The sequence below is a fragment of the Chiloscyllium plagiosum genome, chromosome 18 (genome assembly GCF_004010195.1).
Source record: "Chiloscyllium plagiosum isolate BGI_BamShark_2017 chromosome 18, ASM401019v2, whole genome shotgun sequence".
NCBI classification, from domain to species: domain Eukaryota; kingdom Metazoa; phylum Chordata; class Chondrichthyes; order Orectolobiformes; family Hemiscylliidae; genus Chiloscyllium; species Chiloscyllium plagiosum.
Genome location: NC_057727.1, coordinates 24730722 through 24750520, shown reverse-complemented (window position 1 = coordinate 24750520; position 19799 = coordinate 24730722). Strand labels below are relative to the sequence as shown.

General features: G+C 38.2%; 1 protein-coding gene across 1 annotated transcript in view; it reads right to left on the bottom strand.

Annotated features, from left to right (window-relative positions):
- Positions 1 to 19799, bottom strand: part of cfap92 (cilia and flagella associated protein 92 (putative)) — a gene marked incomplete at its 3' end in the record, with an annotated part of 80342 nt that overhangs the window by 2372 nt on the left and 58171 nt on the right. The window contains exons 12-17 of the mRNA XM_043708634.1: positions 19137 to 19331; positions 15497 to 15767; positions 14241 to 14405; positions 10427 to 10639; positions 7462 to 7606; positions 5825 to 6027 (exon numbers count right to left, since the gene is read on the bottom strand). Of these exons, the coding sequence (XP_043564569.1) occupies positions 5825 to 6027; positions 7462 to 7606; positions 10427 to 10639; positions 14241 to 14405; positions 15497 to 15767; positions 19137 to 19331 (1192 nt within the window). The remainder of the gene's footprint in view (positions 1 to 5824; positions 6028 to 7461; positions 7607 to 10426; positions 10640 to 14240; positions 14406 to 15496; positions 15768 to 19136; positions 19332 to 19799) is intronic.

Below are 19799 nucleotides of genomic sequence, written 5' to 3'. Positions count from 1 at the left end.
CTTCTTAAACAGTGGCACCATGTTTGCCAACCTCGAGTCTTCCGGCACCTCACCCGTGACTATCAATGAAGATAGCAATAAGCTGCTGTGGTCAGACATTTTTAAATGGGTTTGGGTTACGTATGAGAACCTCTTAAAAATTAAAAATGAAGTGTGAAATTGGAACAGTATTATGATTTGAGGAGAAAGTGAGGTCTGCAGATGCTGGAGATCAAAGTTGAAACTTTATTGCTGGAACAGCACAGCAGGTCAGGCAGCATCCAGGGAACAGGAGATTCGACGTTTCGGGCACACAGGCCCTTCTTCAGGAATCAGTGATTTGAGTCAACTAACTATGGGAGAATCAAAGTAAATGAATCTCATTTAGCAATTATAATGCATTATGACTGTCTCGTGAAGCATGTTTAAAACATTTTAAGAGGCAATATATATCTTGGTTTGACAGTGGTGAATGACCGAAATAACAGCAAATAGATATAATTCAACTCATTAGTGTAGGCAATCCTAAAATGGTCAAGTTCTAAATAGACTTATTTAAAATACAGATGATTAGAGCAAAGAAATGCTTAAGATGAGAAATATATAACATTCATTGAGATCTGTTTGCTGACACCAATGTATGTGCATAATATTAAAATGACCAGTGAACATTAAAAGAAAAATTGTACTTGAATTACCATTGTAGAATACCATTTTCATAATATACTTATTTGTTAAAATTGTATGTTTAATTGATATTTTTTATCCACATGCTGATTATTGCACATGTACAGGATACATTAAATTTTAAAAGTTTAGTAAAGGTTACATTCATTTTATCGTTTTTGTTCCTGTGACCAGATATGTTCCTTCATTAAAATAGTATCTAATTGGTATTTGGTAATATTTGTAACTATAAGCCATTGATGCTAACACAAATGCTTCTTGGGGTCAGCAAGTGTGGCTGTTATATGTTCACATATCAAGGAACTTTTGTACTGTGAAGGGTGGAACAGTTGGTGCAGGATCAAGGCTGTGAGATAAATAGGATTAATAGTACAAACAAACCATCACTCATAATAGACTGTCAAGTTATTTCAGAATAAATCTGAGGGCAGAAATTTGAAAATGTTACTGTGATGAATATATGGATGAGCATCAATATGGGAGTTGTTACATAAGCACGTAGATCTAGAATAAATATAGAACACCACCAAGACAGTCTTTCAGTTCTATAATTGCAGTAGGGGCAGAATTGAAAACCCACCAAAGGTAGCATGGAGTGAAAAGATGGGCATAAAATAGTTGATATAGTAACTGATATTGTTCTAGATATTTCAAGGAAATCTGAGAGTGATGTAGTTGGGTTAATGCCGTTTCAATTATACAATTAACAGCTTCAGTTTAAGTTAGTTGGAATTGAAGATTAGTTAAAAGGGATCAATATTAATTGAAGGCCTAAGATCAATACTATTCATCCCAGAGTACTAAGACACCAATAGATTTATGAGAGCTTGCTAATCGTAAAGAAGTTGAATGAACACTGAGAAACTCCATGTACACTGGAAACTGACTGTGAAGCACCAATACCAAAAGTTATGGAGTTGACCTGATCAACTTAATTTGTTTGAGGAAATAAAATCTGCAGTAGACTAAATTGATCAAATTAGGTATGCCAAGATTGCCATTAAAGACTTGTCAAAGAAAATCATGCCAGGTTACTACCCTATGGTCATTGCAAGATTGAGTTAAAATGAAGAATTTTGTTGAAAAACAGAAAGGTACATTTGTTAGACTAGTTACACTGCTATTTAAGGCAGCATCACAAGAATTGTTTAGACAAGTTTCAAACTTATACGAACATTGAATTTAGAAACTGTTATCTCAGTGAGGCAATTAATTCTGAAGAAGCAACTTACAAACTAATGAGTTTAACCAAACAATTAAGTGGAACAATGGCTAATATGGACAAATTTTTTAAAGTCCAGTTATGTAATATAAAAATCAGCAAAGTGAATAGAATGTTGAAATATGTAGACTTAGCTCTGAATCATAAACAGTATCATATCAGACCACAACTCTAATCTTAAACCAAGAATACAGTCTCCAAGCCAATTACCTGTGTAAAGGAATTGACGATATTGACACAAAATATGGAGGAATATTTTGAAAACTGAGAAATACAAAAATGACAGGTTCAAATCAGTAAAATTTTAGGACTTTGTGTAAACAGCAGATTTGTATTAATTCTCAAATACAAGAGCAAGGAAAAATAGACAATAGGTGCAGGAGTAGGCCATTCTGCTCTTCGAGCCTGCACCACCATTCAATATGATCATGGCTGATCATCCTTAATCAGTATCCTGTTCCTGCCTTATCTCCATAACCTTTGATTCCATTATCCTTGAGAGTCCTATCCAACTCTTTCTTAAATGAATCCAGAGACCGGGCCTCCACTGCCCTCTGGGGCAGAGCATTCTACACAACCACCACTCTCTGGATGAAAACGTTTCTCCTCATCTCTGTCCTAAATGGTCTATCCCCTACTTTTAAGCTGTGTCCTCTGGTTCGGGACTCACCCATTAGCGGAAACATGCTTCCAGAGTGTCCAAACCTTTAATAATCTTATGTCTCAATCAGATCCCCTCTCAGTCTTCTAAACTCAAAGGTATACAAGCCCAGTCGCTTCAGTCTTTCAGTGTAAGGTAATCCCGCCATTCCAAGAATTGACCTCGTGAACCTACGCTGCACTCCCTCAATAGCCAGAAAAAGGGCTCATGCCCAAAACGTCGATTCTCCTGCTCCTTGGATGCTGCCTGACCTGCTGCACTTTTCCAACAACATATTTTCAGCTCATTTCTCCTCTGGTTCAGCCCTCACCCATCAGCTGAAACCTGTTTCCTGCCTCCAGAGTGTCCAATCCTTTCATAATCTTATATGTCTCAATCAGATGCCCTCTCAGTCTTCTCAACTCAATGGTATGCAAGCCCAGTCGCTCCAGTCTTTCAGCGTAAGGTAGTCCCGCCAATATAGGAATTGACCTTGTGAACCTACGCTGCAGTCCGTCAATAGCCAGAATGTCTTTCCTCAGATTTGGAGACCAGAACTGCACACAGTACTCCAGGTGTGGTCTCACCAGGGCCCTGTACAGCTGCAGAAGAACCCCTTTGGTTCTATACTCAATTCCTCTTGTTATGGAGGCCAGCATGCTATTAGCCTTCTTTACTACCTGCTGTACCTGCATGCTTGCCTTCATTGACTGGTGTACAAGAACACCCAGATCTCTTTGTACTGCCCCTTTACCTAAATTGATTCCATTTAGGTAGTAATCTGCCTTCCTGTTCTTGCCACCAAAGTGAATAACCATACATTTATCCACATTAAACTGCATCTGACCACTCACCTAACTTGTCCAGGTCACCCTGTAATCTCCTAACATCCTCATCACATTTCACCCTGCCGCCCAGCTTAGTATCATCAGCAAATTTGCTAATGTTATTGTTATTGCTAATAAATGTGGGAATTAAAAACAAACATTTGGCCACCTTGGTGAGTGATGAAGCACTGTACAGAATTTCTAGGTGGATAAACTAAGATCAACCAAATGTTAGGCTGGAATCATATTTACAATATGAACCATATCTAAGAATATCTATATGAATGTGTTGTAGGGAAACATGACAGTCAAATTATAAACAGCATGGTTTGCAAACCACAATTAAGTGGGTGATCAAATAATTCATTGAGCTGACAGTGGCACCAAAAGATTTTGACACTTCAAATGTGCCATGAAATCTTTTACATCTATCTGAAAGTATACCACCTTCTGACTTACCATAGAACCAAAGCATCTCTTCATCACGCATAGTTGTTATGGTTTCCTTCCGACCCAATCAATTTTTAATTTTATAACTACTGTCCATATGGAATGAGTTTGACAAAAAAAAAAGCACTTTCTCCCTTTACTGTAGTTATTCCCATGAGAAAACAAATTTTCTTTCCTCAATTATACAGTCATAGATATGTATAGCATGGAAACAGACCCTTTGGTCCAACTTGTACAGATCAACCAGATATCCTAAATTAACTTAGTCCCATTTGCCAGCACTTGGCCTATCCCTCTAAACCCTTGCTATTGATATACCCATCCAGATGCCTTTTAAATGTTGTAATTGTACCAGGGTCCACCACTTCCTCTGGCAGCTCATTCCATACATTTGCGAAAAAGTTGTCCCTTATTACTTTAAGTAGGTAATGAGTGTTTGGCACAGAGATCATTCTGTCCTTTTTATAGAAAACAGTTCTGGTCACCACATTTTCGGAATGATGTGGAAGCATTGGAAAGTGTGTACAGGAGATTTACCAGGATGCTGCCTGGTATGGAGGAAAGGTCTTAAGAGAAAAGGCTGAGGTTTTTATTAGACAGAAGAAGGTTAAAAAGTGACTTAATAGAGTCATACCAGATGATCAGAGGATTAGATAGGCTCTCACTGTCCACCCTTTTTCCTCAGATTGTGATGGCTAGCTCGAGGGGATATAGCTCTAAACTGAGGGGTGATAAATATAGGACAGACGTTAAAGGTAGATTCTTTACTTAGAGTAGTAGGGTTTGAAATGCCCTGCCTGCAACAGTAGTAGACTCACCAACTTTAAGGGCATTTCAATGGTCATTGGATATGGATGGTAATGGAATTGTGTAGGTTAGATGGACTTTCACAGATTGGCCCAACATCGAGGGCTGAAGGGCCTGTACTGCACTGTATTGTTCCATGTTCTAAAATTGGTAAATATTTAAAACAGGGTGAGTTGGTTAAGAGGAGATCAGAATACATTTTGCATTGACTTAGCTGGATAAAAGCTCAGCTGTCTCCTGTGTTGTAACCTTACACCATTTTATGCAATTTTTCTCTGGTTAGATTAGATTAGATTAGATTACTTAGTGTGGAAACAGGCCCTTCGGCCCAACAGGTCCACACCGACCCTGCGAAGAGCAACCCTTTTGGGCGGCTCGGTGGCACAGTGGTTAGCACTGCTGCCTCACAGCGCCAGAGACCTGGGTTCAATTCCTGCCTCAGGCGACTGACTGTGTGGAGTTTGCACATTCTCCGTGTGTCTGCGTGGGTTTCCTCCCACAGTCCAAAGATGTGCAGGTTAGGTGAATTGGCCATGCTAAATTGCCCATAGTGTTACGTGAAGGGGTAAATGTAGGGGTATGGGTGGGTTGCGCTTCGGCGGGTCGGTGTGGACTTGTTGGGCCGAAGGGCCTGTTTCCACACTGTAAGTAATCTAATCTAATCTAAGTAAACCCTCCCAGACCCATTCACCTAACAGTAAGGGCAATTTAACAGGGCCAATTCACTTAACCTGGACATCTTTGGTTAACTTCAGGGCTGGAGTTTATGAACATATATTACTATAAGTTCACACATACTTACAAACAGCATTTTTAGCAGTTTTCATTTCACAGATTAATTATCTATGTTTGCTGAGAGTTAATAATTTGGTAAAGTATGTGTGGAAAGCTGTTCATTTTGTGGAAACTGTTTGAACAAAATATTGGCATTTGACATGAAAGCATTACAATATCACTGCACCATGTTCAGTGACAGATGAATGGCAGGAGAGGGATGGAACACCAGCTGACCTTTTTCCTTAATTGATTAGCTTGTTATCACAGTAACTCTTGGAGATGTAAATTTTAAGATTTTGGTGCACGTGGACTATCTAATGGTTTGAAAGGCAATCTGAACTGTACTTACAAACAACTTAGTAAGAGAACAAGCAAATTAATAGTTTGGGTACAGTTCGTTCAAAAAATGCTATGTATAAACTGTATATACAGTACCTTTAGAATAGAGATGGGTTGTTTGACGGAGGATATCACAGACTTGTCTACTTGTTTGCTCGTTTCTGGCCCAGTTGTCTCTAACTCAAAGGTTTTGGTAAAACTGCAACATTTGTTCTTGATTTTGCTTACTAAAAGTTTTGAACGCCAGTCCTCATAATCTTTGTAAATACTTTCAAGTTGTTCAGCTTTTAAAGTATCGCCTGAAATATAAAATTTTGTGCAGTGTTCTTTTTCATTGAAGGTATAACTACCATTCTGTATGAAAATACCAGACGTAAATGAAACAGCTGCTTTCTCGTACAATCATGATGTCTTCAGCACTTGGACATTTGCTACCACTAAGATATATAGAGATATATATAGAGATATATATAGAGATATATATAGAGATATATATATATCTTGGGAAAAGCATAAAGTGGAAGGAACTAATGTTTCTCACACTTCATAGAATGTAAGATATTTATAATTGCAAAATAGCATAAAAATGCGAAAATTATTGGAAAATAAAGCAGACAGTTCAGTGAACTGCATGTAGATGGTTAAATGCTCAAGTTCGATAGTGTGCCATAAATTATTTTGATTTGGCATGAGAATATTCCATAAGGAAAATGGACTTAGGACTTGCTGTATTCAAACTTACAGGTATGCTTAAATGCTTTGGCATTCTTCTGTTATAATTTTCCTTGAACAATAATTCAGTACGGATTTACATTGAAATGGCTGCTTTTGCTGAGAAAAACTACAATATAAAATCCCATTTTTCAGGCATCAGTTGCAAATTCATTAAGTTCTAGTAAGTCAAAGTCATTTTTATTTAAATGCTTGTAATTTTGGTTGTCAGATGCAAAGTTTAATGATCTTAGGTATGATTTTTATAGAACACATTTTATAAAACCTAGCATTTATTATTTTTTCATTCTGCAACCATATCCATTTTATGGTCATAAAAGCTATTTCCCAGTCAAATTTAGCCAGTAACTCATGGGAAGTCTGATAAACAAAATCAAACATTTTACTACTATTGTGGGAGTTCAGAACAAAGAGACATAATGTTAAATGTAGAGCCTAGCCATGCAGGAGACATGTTAGGAAAGCATGTAAACTCTGCTTAAATGTAGAATTCTCTTCTACAGAAAATAACAGATGCTAGGTCAATTAATAATTTTAAATGTGAAATTGATTTTTTCTTGCGAGACAAGATTATTTAAAAAACATGGAATCAAGGCAGATTAATGTAGTCAGGATACAGATTGACATAGTCTCATTGAACAACTGAAGAGCCTCAAACACCTGAATGGATCCACTATTATTATAGTTTATGTAAAATGGTGGGGGGGAGGGGAATGTGCAAACTACACACAGACAGTTACCCGAGGGTTGGAATCAAACCTGAGTCACTGGAGCTGTGAGGCAGCAGTGCTAACCACTGAGCCACTGTGCTGCCCCAATTAGGCATTGTACACCTACAAACTAATTTTAAGTTTTTTTTAATATAAGTTTTAAAAAATCTTATTTCCATTTGTGGAACTTAACTCTCAAGAAATACAAAAAAGCATAGCAGTGCTTAAATATTTAAAATCTGACAGTGCAGATTCTTTCCTGAGATTATTGTTGATATCTAAAACACATACCTGCCAAATGGACACTGATGGGGGGTGGTGCGTAAGTTAACTTCTTGTATAATTCAAAATCTTTGTGTCTTTCACTCCATTTCCATCTGCCACGTGGTAGGATTGGTTTAAATAGGTTACCATACAGAATATGCTCCTTCCAGGCCTAAAAGAAAAAATGTTCAAACCATCAACAGGAATAAGGAAATGTTATGCAAATGACTTCCATGTGGTATACTGGATATACATTTAGAAAGGAGGACCAAGGATAGACTGCATACATCCTGAGGTCTAACTGAAATGACTAAAATGAGCCATAGCCTGGTCCAGGCGATCTGCAGTTCTGCTGACTCAGACAAAGAAGGCAGTCATATGGCTTACAATGTCTGTATTAGCACCTTATCACAATTACCTTTACTGTATTTGTTCTTCAAGTGTTTATATAATTTCCTCTCAAAAATGTCATAATTGACTAGACTATAACATCACTTATTCCATAATTTTTTAAAAACCCTGCTTGAAAAATTTATTTCCTTTATACTTAAAGCACCAGATTGTAGATTTAGATTACTTACAATGTAGAAACAGGCCCTTCGGCCCAACAAGTCCACACCAACCCTCCGAAGAGCAACCCACCCAGATCCATTCCCTATTTGCTACAGGCAATTTAGCATGGCCAATTCACCTAACCTGCGCATTTTTGGACTGTGGGAGGAAACCGGAGCACCTGGAGGAAACCCACGCAGACACGGGGAGAATGTGCAAACTCCACACAGACAGTTGCCTGAGGTAACTTCTTCCTGAAGAAGGGCTTATGCCCGAAACGTCGATTCTCCTGTTCCCTGGATGCCGCCTGATCTGCTGCGCTGTTCCAGCAACACATTTTCAGCGGGAATTGAACCCAGGTCTCTGGTGCTGTGAGGCAGCAGTGCTAACCACTGTGCCACCATGAATCTTGGTTTAATTTATTAACAGTTCACTAATCATTGGAAATAAGCTCTCAAACCTGTCAATGACTGAATACTGCTTGTAAAGCTTTCTTAAATTACGGACACATTAATTGGAAAACGATATTTATGTCTTATTACGATCATGTCTTCCGATCCAATAATATTTCCTTTCCCTTTTGGTTTTCCATGTACAGGTTGTAGGAACAGAGCACAAAGGCAAGGAAGCTATGTTAAAGCTGTACAAAAGTCTGGTTTGGCCGCAATTGGTGTATTACATTGAAGTCAGTAAGCTGCACTTTAGGAAAAATATGAAAGCATTAGAGAGGATGCACAAAAGCTATACAAGAGTACAGTGAATAAAAAGATTGCATAAGTTGGGACTCATTGGGAGAAAATTGAGAGGAGATTTGAGAGAGATGTTTGAAATCATGAGTCTGGACAAATTAGATAAGGTGAATTTATTCCTGTTGGAAGGATCGAGAAGGCACAGATTTAAAGTAACAGGCAAAAGAAACAATGGCAACGAGAGGAAAACTTGTTTTCATGAAACAATTGGTTACAGTCAGGAATGCAGTGCCTGATGGTAAAGTAGAAATGGAGTTAGTTGAGGTTTTCAAAAGGGAATTGGTTCATTTATTGAACAAGAAAACATCGCAGGGCTACCTGAAATAGGCAGGGGTTATCTATTGTATTGTTGCTGACTGTTCTATAAGGGAGGACACCGACATGACAAGATTTGAAGCAGCATTTAAAACTGAGTAGATTCTATCTGTATTTCTTCTCCATCCAATATAGAACTCTCAATTTTATGCATGTCACAATTTGCAGGATTTTAATCTTCCCTTCCATGCACATATAAAATTTGTTTATATATAATAGGAGAGTTCTAACACAATTGACTGAAATATTTATTTTCTTGTTTTTAATGGTGTAAATTACATGTCCCATATAAGCGAAATGATAGTCATATATCAAATCTTGCAGTCAAATAAATTACCTTATATTACCAATCTTTGGAATTTAATGAAAAATCATGAGAAAATTCATTGTTCACACATATTACTTCCCTCATATCTCAAAAGTGGCTTGATTAGTTGTGGGATGATTATTTGTCCTGTAAAATAGTCATCCAGTGTAGAAACAGGCCCTTCAGCCTACCATGACTATGCTAACCAACAAACACCAAGCTATACAAATCCCATTCACCTGCACTTAGTCCATAGCCTACTATGCTCTGGCATTTTAAGTGCTTATTCAGATGCTTCTTAAAAGTTGCAAGAATACCTGCCTGCAGAGCCCCCTCAGGCACGGTGTTCTATATTTTTACTACCATCTGTGTGAAAACATTTTTGCTCAGATATCCTCTAAACTACTTAGTCCTCACCTAAACCTTTGCCCACCGGACTTAGTCACATTTGCTATAGGGAAAGAATTCTCATGATCTATATCATCTGTGCCTTTCACAATCTTATATACTTCAATCAGATGCCCCTGCCATTGCCACCTCCTTCCGACCCCAGCTTCCTCTGCTCCAAGGAAAACAATCCCAGCCTTTCCAGTCTCTCCTTATAACAGAGACATTTCATCCTAGGCAACAGCTCAGTTAATCTCCTCTGCACACTCTCCAATGCAATCTGGTCCTTCTGACCGTATGGCAACCAGAACTACACAGAGTATTCCATCTACAACCTAACCGATATTAGACCGATTAAGACCGATACCTGCTCCTATATTCTTCACCTCAGTTAATGAAGGCAAGCATCTCGGAGGCCTTCTTTACCTGACACTTTGGACTTGTACAGCAAGATCCCTTTGTACCTCAGTCCTCCCTGGAATCTACCATCAATGTGTAAATTCTTCCCCTGTTAGACCTCTCAAAATGCATCACCTTACAAGGTATACTAGGCCTGCTTTTACAAAAGCCTTGGGAGTTGACAATTATTACTCATACTTTGTAAATGTTCATTTCATTAACAAACTACTTTTACACTGGAGCTGAAAATGCAGTTACTGAAAGATCAGAACTTTGACGTCACCTTCTGAAGATCGCATATCCGTGCTTTATCAGGTTTTTTTGGGTGTTCATTAGACTCTAGACTGCTTTTGAATTCATAAAACCTGAATCCTTCAAAGGTTCGCCAAGCTGCCTTTGACTTTTTCTTTGCTTTCTTTTTCTCAGTTTCTGGATCCACAGGAGCCACCGATGCTGACAAAAATTCTGGATTGTATGTAAAGTAGCAGTTTTGCTTCTAAGGGAGAAAAGATATTTACACTGGAAATTAATTTGTTACAGGATATTAAAAAACTTCTCATATATGTACATGTTCAGAAATAAACATGTTTGACTCTTACATTGATTGTGTATGTGTAACGATTAGAAAACATTGGTGCATGCTTGTTCTTGTATTAAGGTTATAAGGTGATTTTTTTTTCTTCTTGAGTGAATAACAGGCTGACCATACCATGTACCATATTTTGTTTGTGATCAGGCTTTATAAAAATAAAGGCAGGCAGCTAAAGAAGTGCTGATGGGCAAAAGGAAAGACAATAAATCCAATGGTTGGTCTAGAGCCAATCTGGCACAGATCCTGTATGGAGTGGCAAAGGAGGGACTGGTCACTGGCCAAATGATCTTTGTGGGGCCGAGAGCAGATTTCTGTATTTCTATTGGCACCACAAAACACATTTACAAATGCTTATCTCAAATCCTGCTGGACTGGCTTACAGTTATTCCTAACATTTTGTTTAAGCCAATCCACATTTAGATTAGATTACCCACAGTGTGGAAACAGGCCCCTTGGCCTAACAAGTGCGCACCGACCCGCCGAAGCGCAACCCACCCAGACCCATTCCCCCGCATTTACCCCTTCACCTAACACCACAGGCAATTTAGCATTGCCAATTCACCTAACCTGCACATTTTTGGACTGGGAGGAAACCAGAGCACCCAGAGGAAACTCATGCAGACACTGGGAGAATGTGCAAACTCCACACAGTCAGTCACCTGAGGCGGGAATTGAACCCGGTCTCTGGGGCTGTGAGGCAGCAGTGCTAACCACTGTGCCACCGTGCCGCCCACTAATTCCACTAAAATGTGCAGAATGATGCTGGCTCAGCATAAGACTAAACCTTAACTTTTAAAAATTGCATCTTGCCTGTTTTGAACAATGTGCTAGACATCTAAGTAAGAGCACATTCAATAATTGCATTAGGCAGTACTTGAATGGAAAGTGAATTATAGATTCAATAGTTCACCTGACACTGTTGCTTTGATGTAGAAAAATGGCTGCAGTGAGATGAAAATCACGCACAACATGTATAACATTATCTACTATAATTAACTTCCTGTCTCATTGATTCATCTTTTGTCAACAATGTTATTTCAATTCCTGCTGTTCAAGTCTGCATGCACAGCTTAATATAAATTATCTGTGGTGGAACAGTGAAAAGATGCACACACAGGAAAAATATATACTTTGTCCAATTTTCCATTGTCTGTCAGAGAGACTATAGAATGGTTAATCATGAATGTATTTTTTTGGGGGGGAAGGAAGAGAGAAAAATCTACAGCTTACAGTATAAGAATAATGTACATTTGTTATTAAATGTGATACTTGTCTTATTCTCTATAACAATTCTCATGCTTTGTTCAGTTAAGTTGACTTATTGAATCAATTCTGATATGGCCTCACATTTAAAGTAAATATTTAGAATCCATGAGAGTGTTTTCCAGTAGAAATTAGTTAAAAAAACTATCTTATTTTAAAAGTAGATTTTGTTGCAAAGGGAATTGAGAAAGTTGCATGAAGACTTTGAAAGAAAATTGCAATATAAGCCTTGGAATATTTTCAGTATTTTCCAAAATATTCAGTTCAATATCAAACAAGCATTAAGTCATTCATTAGTGTAATAGAACTAACAGCCTCAGCCACACAATGTTGATTGTATTGAACTCTCTGCGATCAAACTAAAGTGGAGGGTCTTCAAATGAAATCCAAATCTGGACCTGAATCTTTTCTGGACTTTGAATTTGAAATATTCCTCAATTGAGATGGGCTGGGACAGACAGAAGGAATAATGTACACCAGGGTTTTCTGTGCAGATGGGATGGATGGCAATGAAATCCGAACCCTTACAAACTGAACTGGTAAAAGGTACTTTCACATCACCTAATGGAATTCCTCATTATCCTCGGTCTTATTCCTCCACATGTTGTATACCAACATACAGTTTTCTCTGGTGGAACCACAGGTAAGAAGGAGCTTAAAACGGCAACTTGTCAGCAGCCTACTGGGGATCTTTGGGTTGTCAAGTATGCGTAAGAGATACAGTTACTAAGTTTGCAGATGACACCAAAGTTGGAGGTGTAGTGGACAGCGATGAGGGTTACCTCAGATTACAACAGGATCTTGACCAGATAGGCCAATGGGCTAATAAGTGGCAGATGGAGTTTAATTCTGATAAATGCGAGGTGCTGCATTTTGGGAAAGCAAATCTTAGCAGGACTTATACACTTAATGGTAAGGTCCTAGGGAGTGTTGCTGAACAAAGAAACCTTGGAGTGCAGGTTCATAGCTCCTTGAAAGTGGAGTCGCAGGGAGATAGAATAGTGAAGGCGGCGTTTGGTATGCTTTCCTTTATTGGTCAGAGTATTGAGTACAGGAGTTGGGAGGTCATGTTGCGGCTGTACAGGACATTGGTTAGGCCACTGTTGGAATATTGCGTGCAATTCTGGTCTCCTTCCTATCGGAAAGATGTTGTCAAACTTGAAAGGGTTTAGAAAAGATTTACAAGGATGTTGGCAGGGTTGGAGGATTTGAGCTATAGGGAGAGGCTGAACAGGCTGGGGCTGTTTTCCCTGGAGCGTCGGAGGCTGAGGGGTGACCTTATAGAAGTTTACAAAGTTATGAGGGGCATGGATAGGGTAAATAGGCAAAGTCTTTTCCCTGGGGTTGGGGAGTCCAGAACTAGAGGGCATAGGTTTAGGGTGAGAGGGGAAAGATATAAAAGAGACCTAAGGGGCAACTTTTTCACGCAGAGGGTGGTACTTGTTTGGAATGAGCTGCCAGAGGCTGGTACAATTGCAACATTTAAAAGGCATCTGGATGGGTATATGTTAAAAGGCATCTGGATGGGTATATGAATAGGAAGGGTTTGGAGGGATATGGGCCGTGTGCTGGCTTGTGGGACTAGATTGGGTTGGACTAGCTGGTCGGCATGGACGGGTTAGACCGAACGGTCTGTTTCCGTGCTGTACATCTCTATGACTCTATGATTCTATTCACCTGCCTTAGAGAGGAACTCTATTTTAACACCTGCAACAGGTTCTGAGCCTAAATTATTTAAGGTCTGTTACATGCAAACAAAAATGTTTCGCCTTGATATGGTAGGCATTTAATTCTCTGCCGGCTCTTTGGGACCTCATCGAAGTGGTTATTTTTCATGTCAAAGATATATTTTTGTACAGGATGGGGTACCATATCTAAATACGTTCTGGCATTCAACAGAGTGCAATTTATAAATTAAGTCAGCAGCTAACACTCAATTAACCTTATTACTCAAATCAATCCAGGTCAACATTTCTGATCTTGATGGCTCACTGACTCGATAGATTGCATTAATTCATGCAGATACTGAGCTTAGAAAATGATTTTGAGACATGTATGCACCAACTGCCTGTCTCTTGAAACTACTGTTCCCATGTTTAAGTTTGCTAACTTCCATTGCTGTTTAGTTTTAATTCTTGATATAAATTCCTTCATTGTAACAAATGCTAAGTTATTAAATTATTACTTTGCAAATGAGAAAATTACCAGGGTATAACTTGTGTCAAATAAGTTGATTCCCCACCTTAGCTATTTCTTGGTGCAGCAGTTCCTTTGCCCGCTGAGCAGAGTTCAAGGTCTGACTGGAGTAAATATGCACTGCTTTGCCTTCAGGATACACCGCCCTAATTGTTCCTAGCTTGGGTTTCTTCAGCGTTTTGTCAGCCTGGGAAACTGCATCAATGTTAGCCTGCAACAATAGAATATTTTGTGCCAAAATGATTTTTTGTTGCATTTGAAAAAGTGGTAAGGTTTGCATTTGAAACTATTTTACCTTCCTAGGCAAAACCTATAACTCATTTGAAACAGTCTTGTAATGTCTGAAATCTGAGGCTTCTGCAGCCTAAAATCATAGAAGTGCATTTGCTTTCACTAAATAATAGGTAGTTGCAGTCAATGACAAGTGCTCCTTTGATATTTAGGACAATGGGCTTGATGCTAACTTTCTGTGCTGTCCAAAATGTTTCCTATTCAAGTGATAGCAAAGTGTAAATTGGTATTACTTGTTTTTTTCTCACTTGATTGAATTACCACTGTGAATGGATTCACTTATTACCAGTAAGGCCCAGCTTCAGTTTCTGTTTATTACATCCATGTTTAACTTTGCAGCATCTTATTCACAACTTAACAGTGAAAACTTGGGCCTTTGCGTCTTGATCATGATAATAGAATCATCAAAAGTAGGAGTAGGATTAGGCCATTTGGCCTTCGAGTCTGCTCTGCCATTCCCAATGATCATGGCTAATCATCCAATTCAGTAGTCTGGTCCTGCTTTTCTACCATAACTCAGTTCTCTTTAGCCCCAAGTATTGTATCAAACTCAATCTTGAAATTGTACAATGTTTTGGCCTCAACTGTATTCTGTGTTAACGAATAACCACAGGCTCACCACATTCTATATCTAAAATAAGAATACAACACAAGAAATAGGAGCAAGAGTAAATCTTTGAGGCTATCGTAGCATTCAGTATGATCAACTGCCTTACATCTGCCTTCCTGCTTACTCCCCATATTAGCTGATTTCTTAGATGCTAAATCTAGCTCTGTTAAATCTATTCAACAACGGAGTATCCACACCTGTGTATGGCAGATCATTCCTAATTTTCACAACCCCATAAGTAAAGACATGAATGTCGCATCAGACATTTCACCTAGATTCAACCTCAGATATAATACTGGACAGTACAGCAAAGACAGTAGGAAATTTCTATATTTTATCTTTTTCATACATATTTGGAATATTCTGTTTGTCTCTAAGCAAACTTCAATTTTGCCTCATACCTGAACATGATCTGGGAAAATTTGATCCCTTTTCCTCTGTAAATATTTTTCATTGTAAATGTCCAGTAGAGAATAGGGCGCCCGTTTCGTGGGTTTAAGTTTGGAAGCAGGTTCAGTTGTGATGGATGGCACAGTCTTGGTCGTAAATGGGCCTGTTTCAGAGGCTGGGATTCCAAACTCACGACTCAGTATTTTTAGCATGTCTACAGCTGGGAAGAGGTCAGCCTGCACGACTTGTCTTAACTTTTTGGCAGAGCACATATGTTGAAGTCTAAGAAACAAAGCAAAGTCTAAATCATAAATTAACTGGTGCAGTTGGTATATTATGCAAACAAAACCCCAGCAGAGCCTGCCTTCGACATGGAAGCATCAATATGCTCTGCTGCTGCCTTAAGTGCACGGTGGCACTCTATTATAAGTAGTTTATACTGTCATTCATAGTTTGAGAAACCTAAATTGGGCATCATAAATTTTTACACCTTTGAATTATGTATATTACCTCAAACAGCGAGATAATAGACTGTAAGGGAAATTTGTTGTCCTTTTTTAATGTAATCTATTTTATGTTCAAAGTCATATTATTCTGCCTTTGAACCACTTCTCACTCCAAAAAAAGACTCAACATTTAGATGCAGTGCATCAAGATGTTCAATGATGTCACACAAATAAGGCCTGTGAATGTATCTTTATCCCAACAGACCTACTAGTCTCATGCACTGCTTGATTCACCATCCCCACCCTTCATTTAGCCACAAGGTAATGGAAGGTGTGATCAACAGTGCTATCAGCCTCTAGGAGTTATGATCATAGTATTATAGAGTTTTATATTTAAAAGATGTACAATGATACTGACGTTAACGCTGACACATACATCCCATAAATGAATTATTAAAAAGTTAACTTTGAGAGCAACACACTTAAATCTGAAGAGTCAAATTAAGTCAGCTATAGAAAAATGTGGCATGAGTTGACTAAGATTTATTGGGAAACTAGATTAAAAGATAGAGAGATGAGCAATGACTCATTTAAAGAAATAATGTCATATTCTTAATGAAAAATGCATCCTACTGAGAGATAAAAACTGTAGGAAAAGGAGACATTGTGTCTGAATAAATAAGTACAACAGCATCAAATTGGGTGGATCTTATAAACCAGAAAAGCATGACCAAAAAGTTGTTAAAAAAAGAATGACACTAAACTTGTAGAAGTTCTTACAATTTGTTCTTGCAAGTGTGTAAAAAGAAATGAAGTAGCAAAAGTATATTGATCTGTTAGAGGCTCAAATGATACAAATCACAAGTGGCAGAGGTATTAAACACAAACTTTGCATCTGGCTTTACAGTCAAATACATGAAACCTATACCAAAACTATAGGATAAGCCTTAAGAACTTAGAGTAATTAATACCAGTAAAGGAAAAACACTAGAAAAATTAAATGGCAAATTCCCCCAGATCTGATGATCTGTATCAGTGGCAGGAGAGAATGATATACATTCAGCTGTGCTTGCATTAGAGCTTGTTGGAAATGTCACTTGTTCTAGCCTGGAAGGAGATACATGTGGAGAAATACATGGCCCCATCAGCCTTCACTGTCATTGGTTGTGCTATACTTGCATATTCTGGCTGCAAATATATCTGCAACATATTGCTTGGCACATATTCACAGACAGGATAATTTTCTACATGGCCAAAATGAATCTTTTCAATTGAAGAAAGGATTATGGATATTGCCAATGACTACAGCATTCCCCATATCAATGCCCTGAACAGTCAGGTCTGCCTTCCTGGTCTGAGTTTAATTGGCTAACTTAGAGTGACAGTTAACAGTTCCTGTTGGATCTCCACACCTACCATAGTCCAATCATCATCCTCTTTGCATGTAAAATAAACTGATATTCCCTTTTAAAGTTTGCTTTCTTTGGTATTAGTCCTGATGAGTGCAAAAGGTAAAGCTTGTATCTCCTTTTAGCAACGATCAAGTCTCCTTACTACCAACTAATTACATTCAACTCCATTTAATTACAGTATAACAATTAAAATACAGTTCCTGGTTTAACCAACCCAAATTATTGGTTTTGGACCATATGTGTGCCTGTGATTTAGCAATACAATAACTTCTGCTCTTTAGCTACATGAGGCATTACCCAACAGACATTAAATGTTAGTCATGTCACCATTGTGTATGTATGCTGTGCATTGTTACGACACTGGGTAAACCCTCCTGCTTAATTTAAACCAGCAACACAGAAAAGATTTATCCCGTGCAGTAATCTGTGAAAATCCGAGAGGCCAAAACTATTTAAAGTAAAAATGAACAACTTTATTTCTTGACGTTTAGCAGAGAATAATTAACTAACAACTATTTACAGCTCCTTCCTCTTCCTTACTTTCCCTTCTATAATTATAATCCAATAAAAACCCCCGATTAAGATTTACTGAAAAATTCTAATTTCAAAACCAGCCAGCGGTCGAATCTCCTCATTATGTCTTCCTCTGTACAGTTGCTCTCCAGGTCTGTGTTTTTCTCTGTGCAAACTCCTCTAGTCAGGGACCTCTCAGAGACTTCTGAGTAGCAGCCTACATCTGTTAGTCATTTTTGGTCTTTCTCTCCCAACTGCTCAATTTTTCCCGGTTTTATACCCCCAAAGCATCGGATTGTGTCACTGGCTTTTAAGATTGTCAATATGCTCAAGTCAAACTTGATTGGAGTTTGTTTTTTGGGGGTACAATTTAAACTGATTGGTCTAATTTGAATTTGTTTTTGTCTCCAGGCAACCTTAGCTGATGGACCAAAATGTTATGTTATATCGTGTTCAGAGTACTTGGTGCTGTCAGGTAGTTGTGCTGGCTTTTAATTCTCAAAGGTACAGGACCCCTTACACCTTCATAACAGCATCATTTAGGTTTGGGTTTAAACAGTACATGCTGGAGAAATGTGTGGGATGGGGTGCTATTGTGAATAGCATGGGATTGGGAGGTTGTAATTGTTATTGGTGCGGAGAGGGCCATGAGCATGGGTGGGGGGGGGGGGGGGGTGAAGGGGAAAGGAAAGAGAAGAGGGGGAGGCACAAACTCTCTCACCCTCATTCTCATTCTTCTCACCACTCCTCCAAGTTAGTAGATAAGATGCCTGAGGCCTTTCTTGCACATGGCAACACTACTATTTGCAAGTCCCCCTTCAACTCACACGCTATCCTGACTTGGAAATATGTTGCCGTTCCTTCGCTGTAACTCAGTCAAAATCCTGCAATGACCTCTGAACATTTCACTACATCATCTCAAGAGCAATTAGGGATGGGCAATAAATGTTGGCCCAGTCAGCAACTCCCATCTCACATTAACACACAAAATAAAATTTCAAAGCTGGATGAAGTAATAATATTCCAAGAAGTTATTATCTCCAATTTCTCTTGCAGGTTAACAGCTACATTGCAGAGAGATAGTTTAAGAGTGGACAAAAATGAAGACATTTTTGTTTTCCTTTTTAAAAATTTTTTTAATAGCCAGAAGTGCTATCACATACTGTCCAAGAATGAAGTCCTTACGAAAGAAAGAAAATATAAAATGTTGATGATCTCATTCAGATTACACATTAAATGCAACTTTTCAATTACTGGAATCCTCTAAACCAAGATCTCACCTACACAATGCCTGAAAGCAATCCTGGGGAGTCATATCCCTAATATACAGCAAAGGTTGCTTTATAATATCATGCACTGGCTCGCGGAGATGAAGATGATAAACATTATCGTCCATGTTTGCATACAATCTCTGATGAAAACTGAAGTTACTATTGTATAGAATCTTAATCCTTTCTTCTTCAGGAGCCACAGATCTAAAAAAGTATAAATATAAGAGAAAGATTATTTCTTACAAATGGATTCTTAGGCAGAGGGGCCGCATAAGTAATTTGGTTGGTTCCTTCCATCACCATGATGGTGGAAATTTCATTGAGAAATTTAATCACTCTCACAACAGGAGGTAATATTTTGTAAATGGTAATGTATGTGGATGTCAGATTATCAGTATACAATTTTATACAAATAAGTATATTTCATACTTAATTTCTTACTTTATTACTATTCACTATCAATAGTGGTATACTTTGGGAAAACTTTCTTTGATCCGGTATACATAAGTCATTTATCATTTATAATCTGTGACATATAATTTGTTTTTCTTTTAAAAAGTGTGAAATTGATCCTGGTAAAATGTACTTATTGACATCCTGCTTTATACAGGGATCCATTTTCATTTCCACTAAGCATGGTGGATAAAAGGCTGTTATTCACGGTGAGTGTGT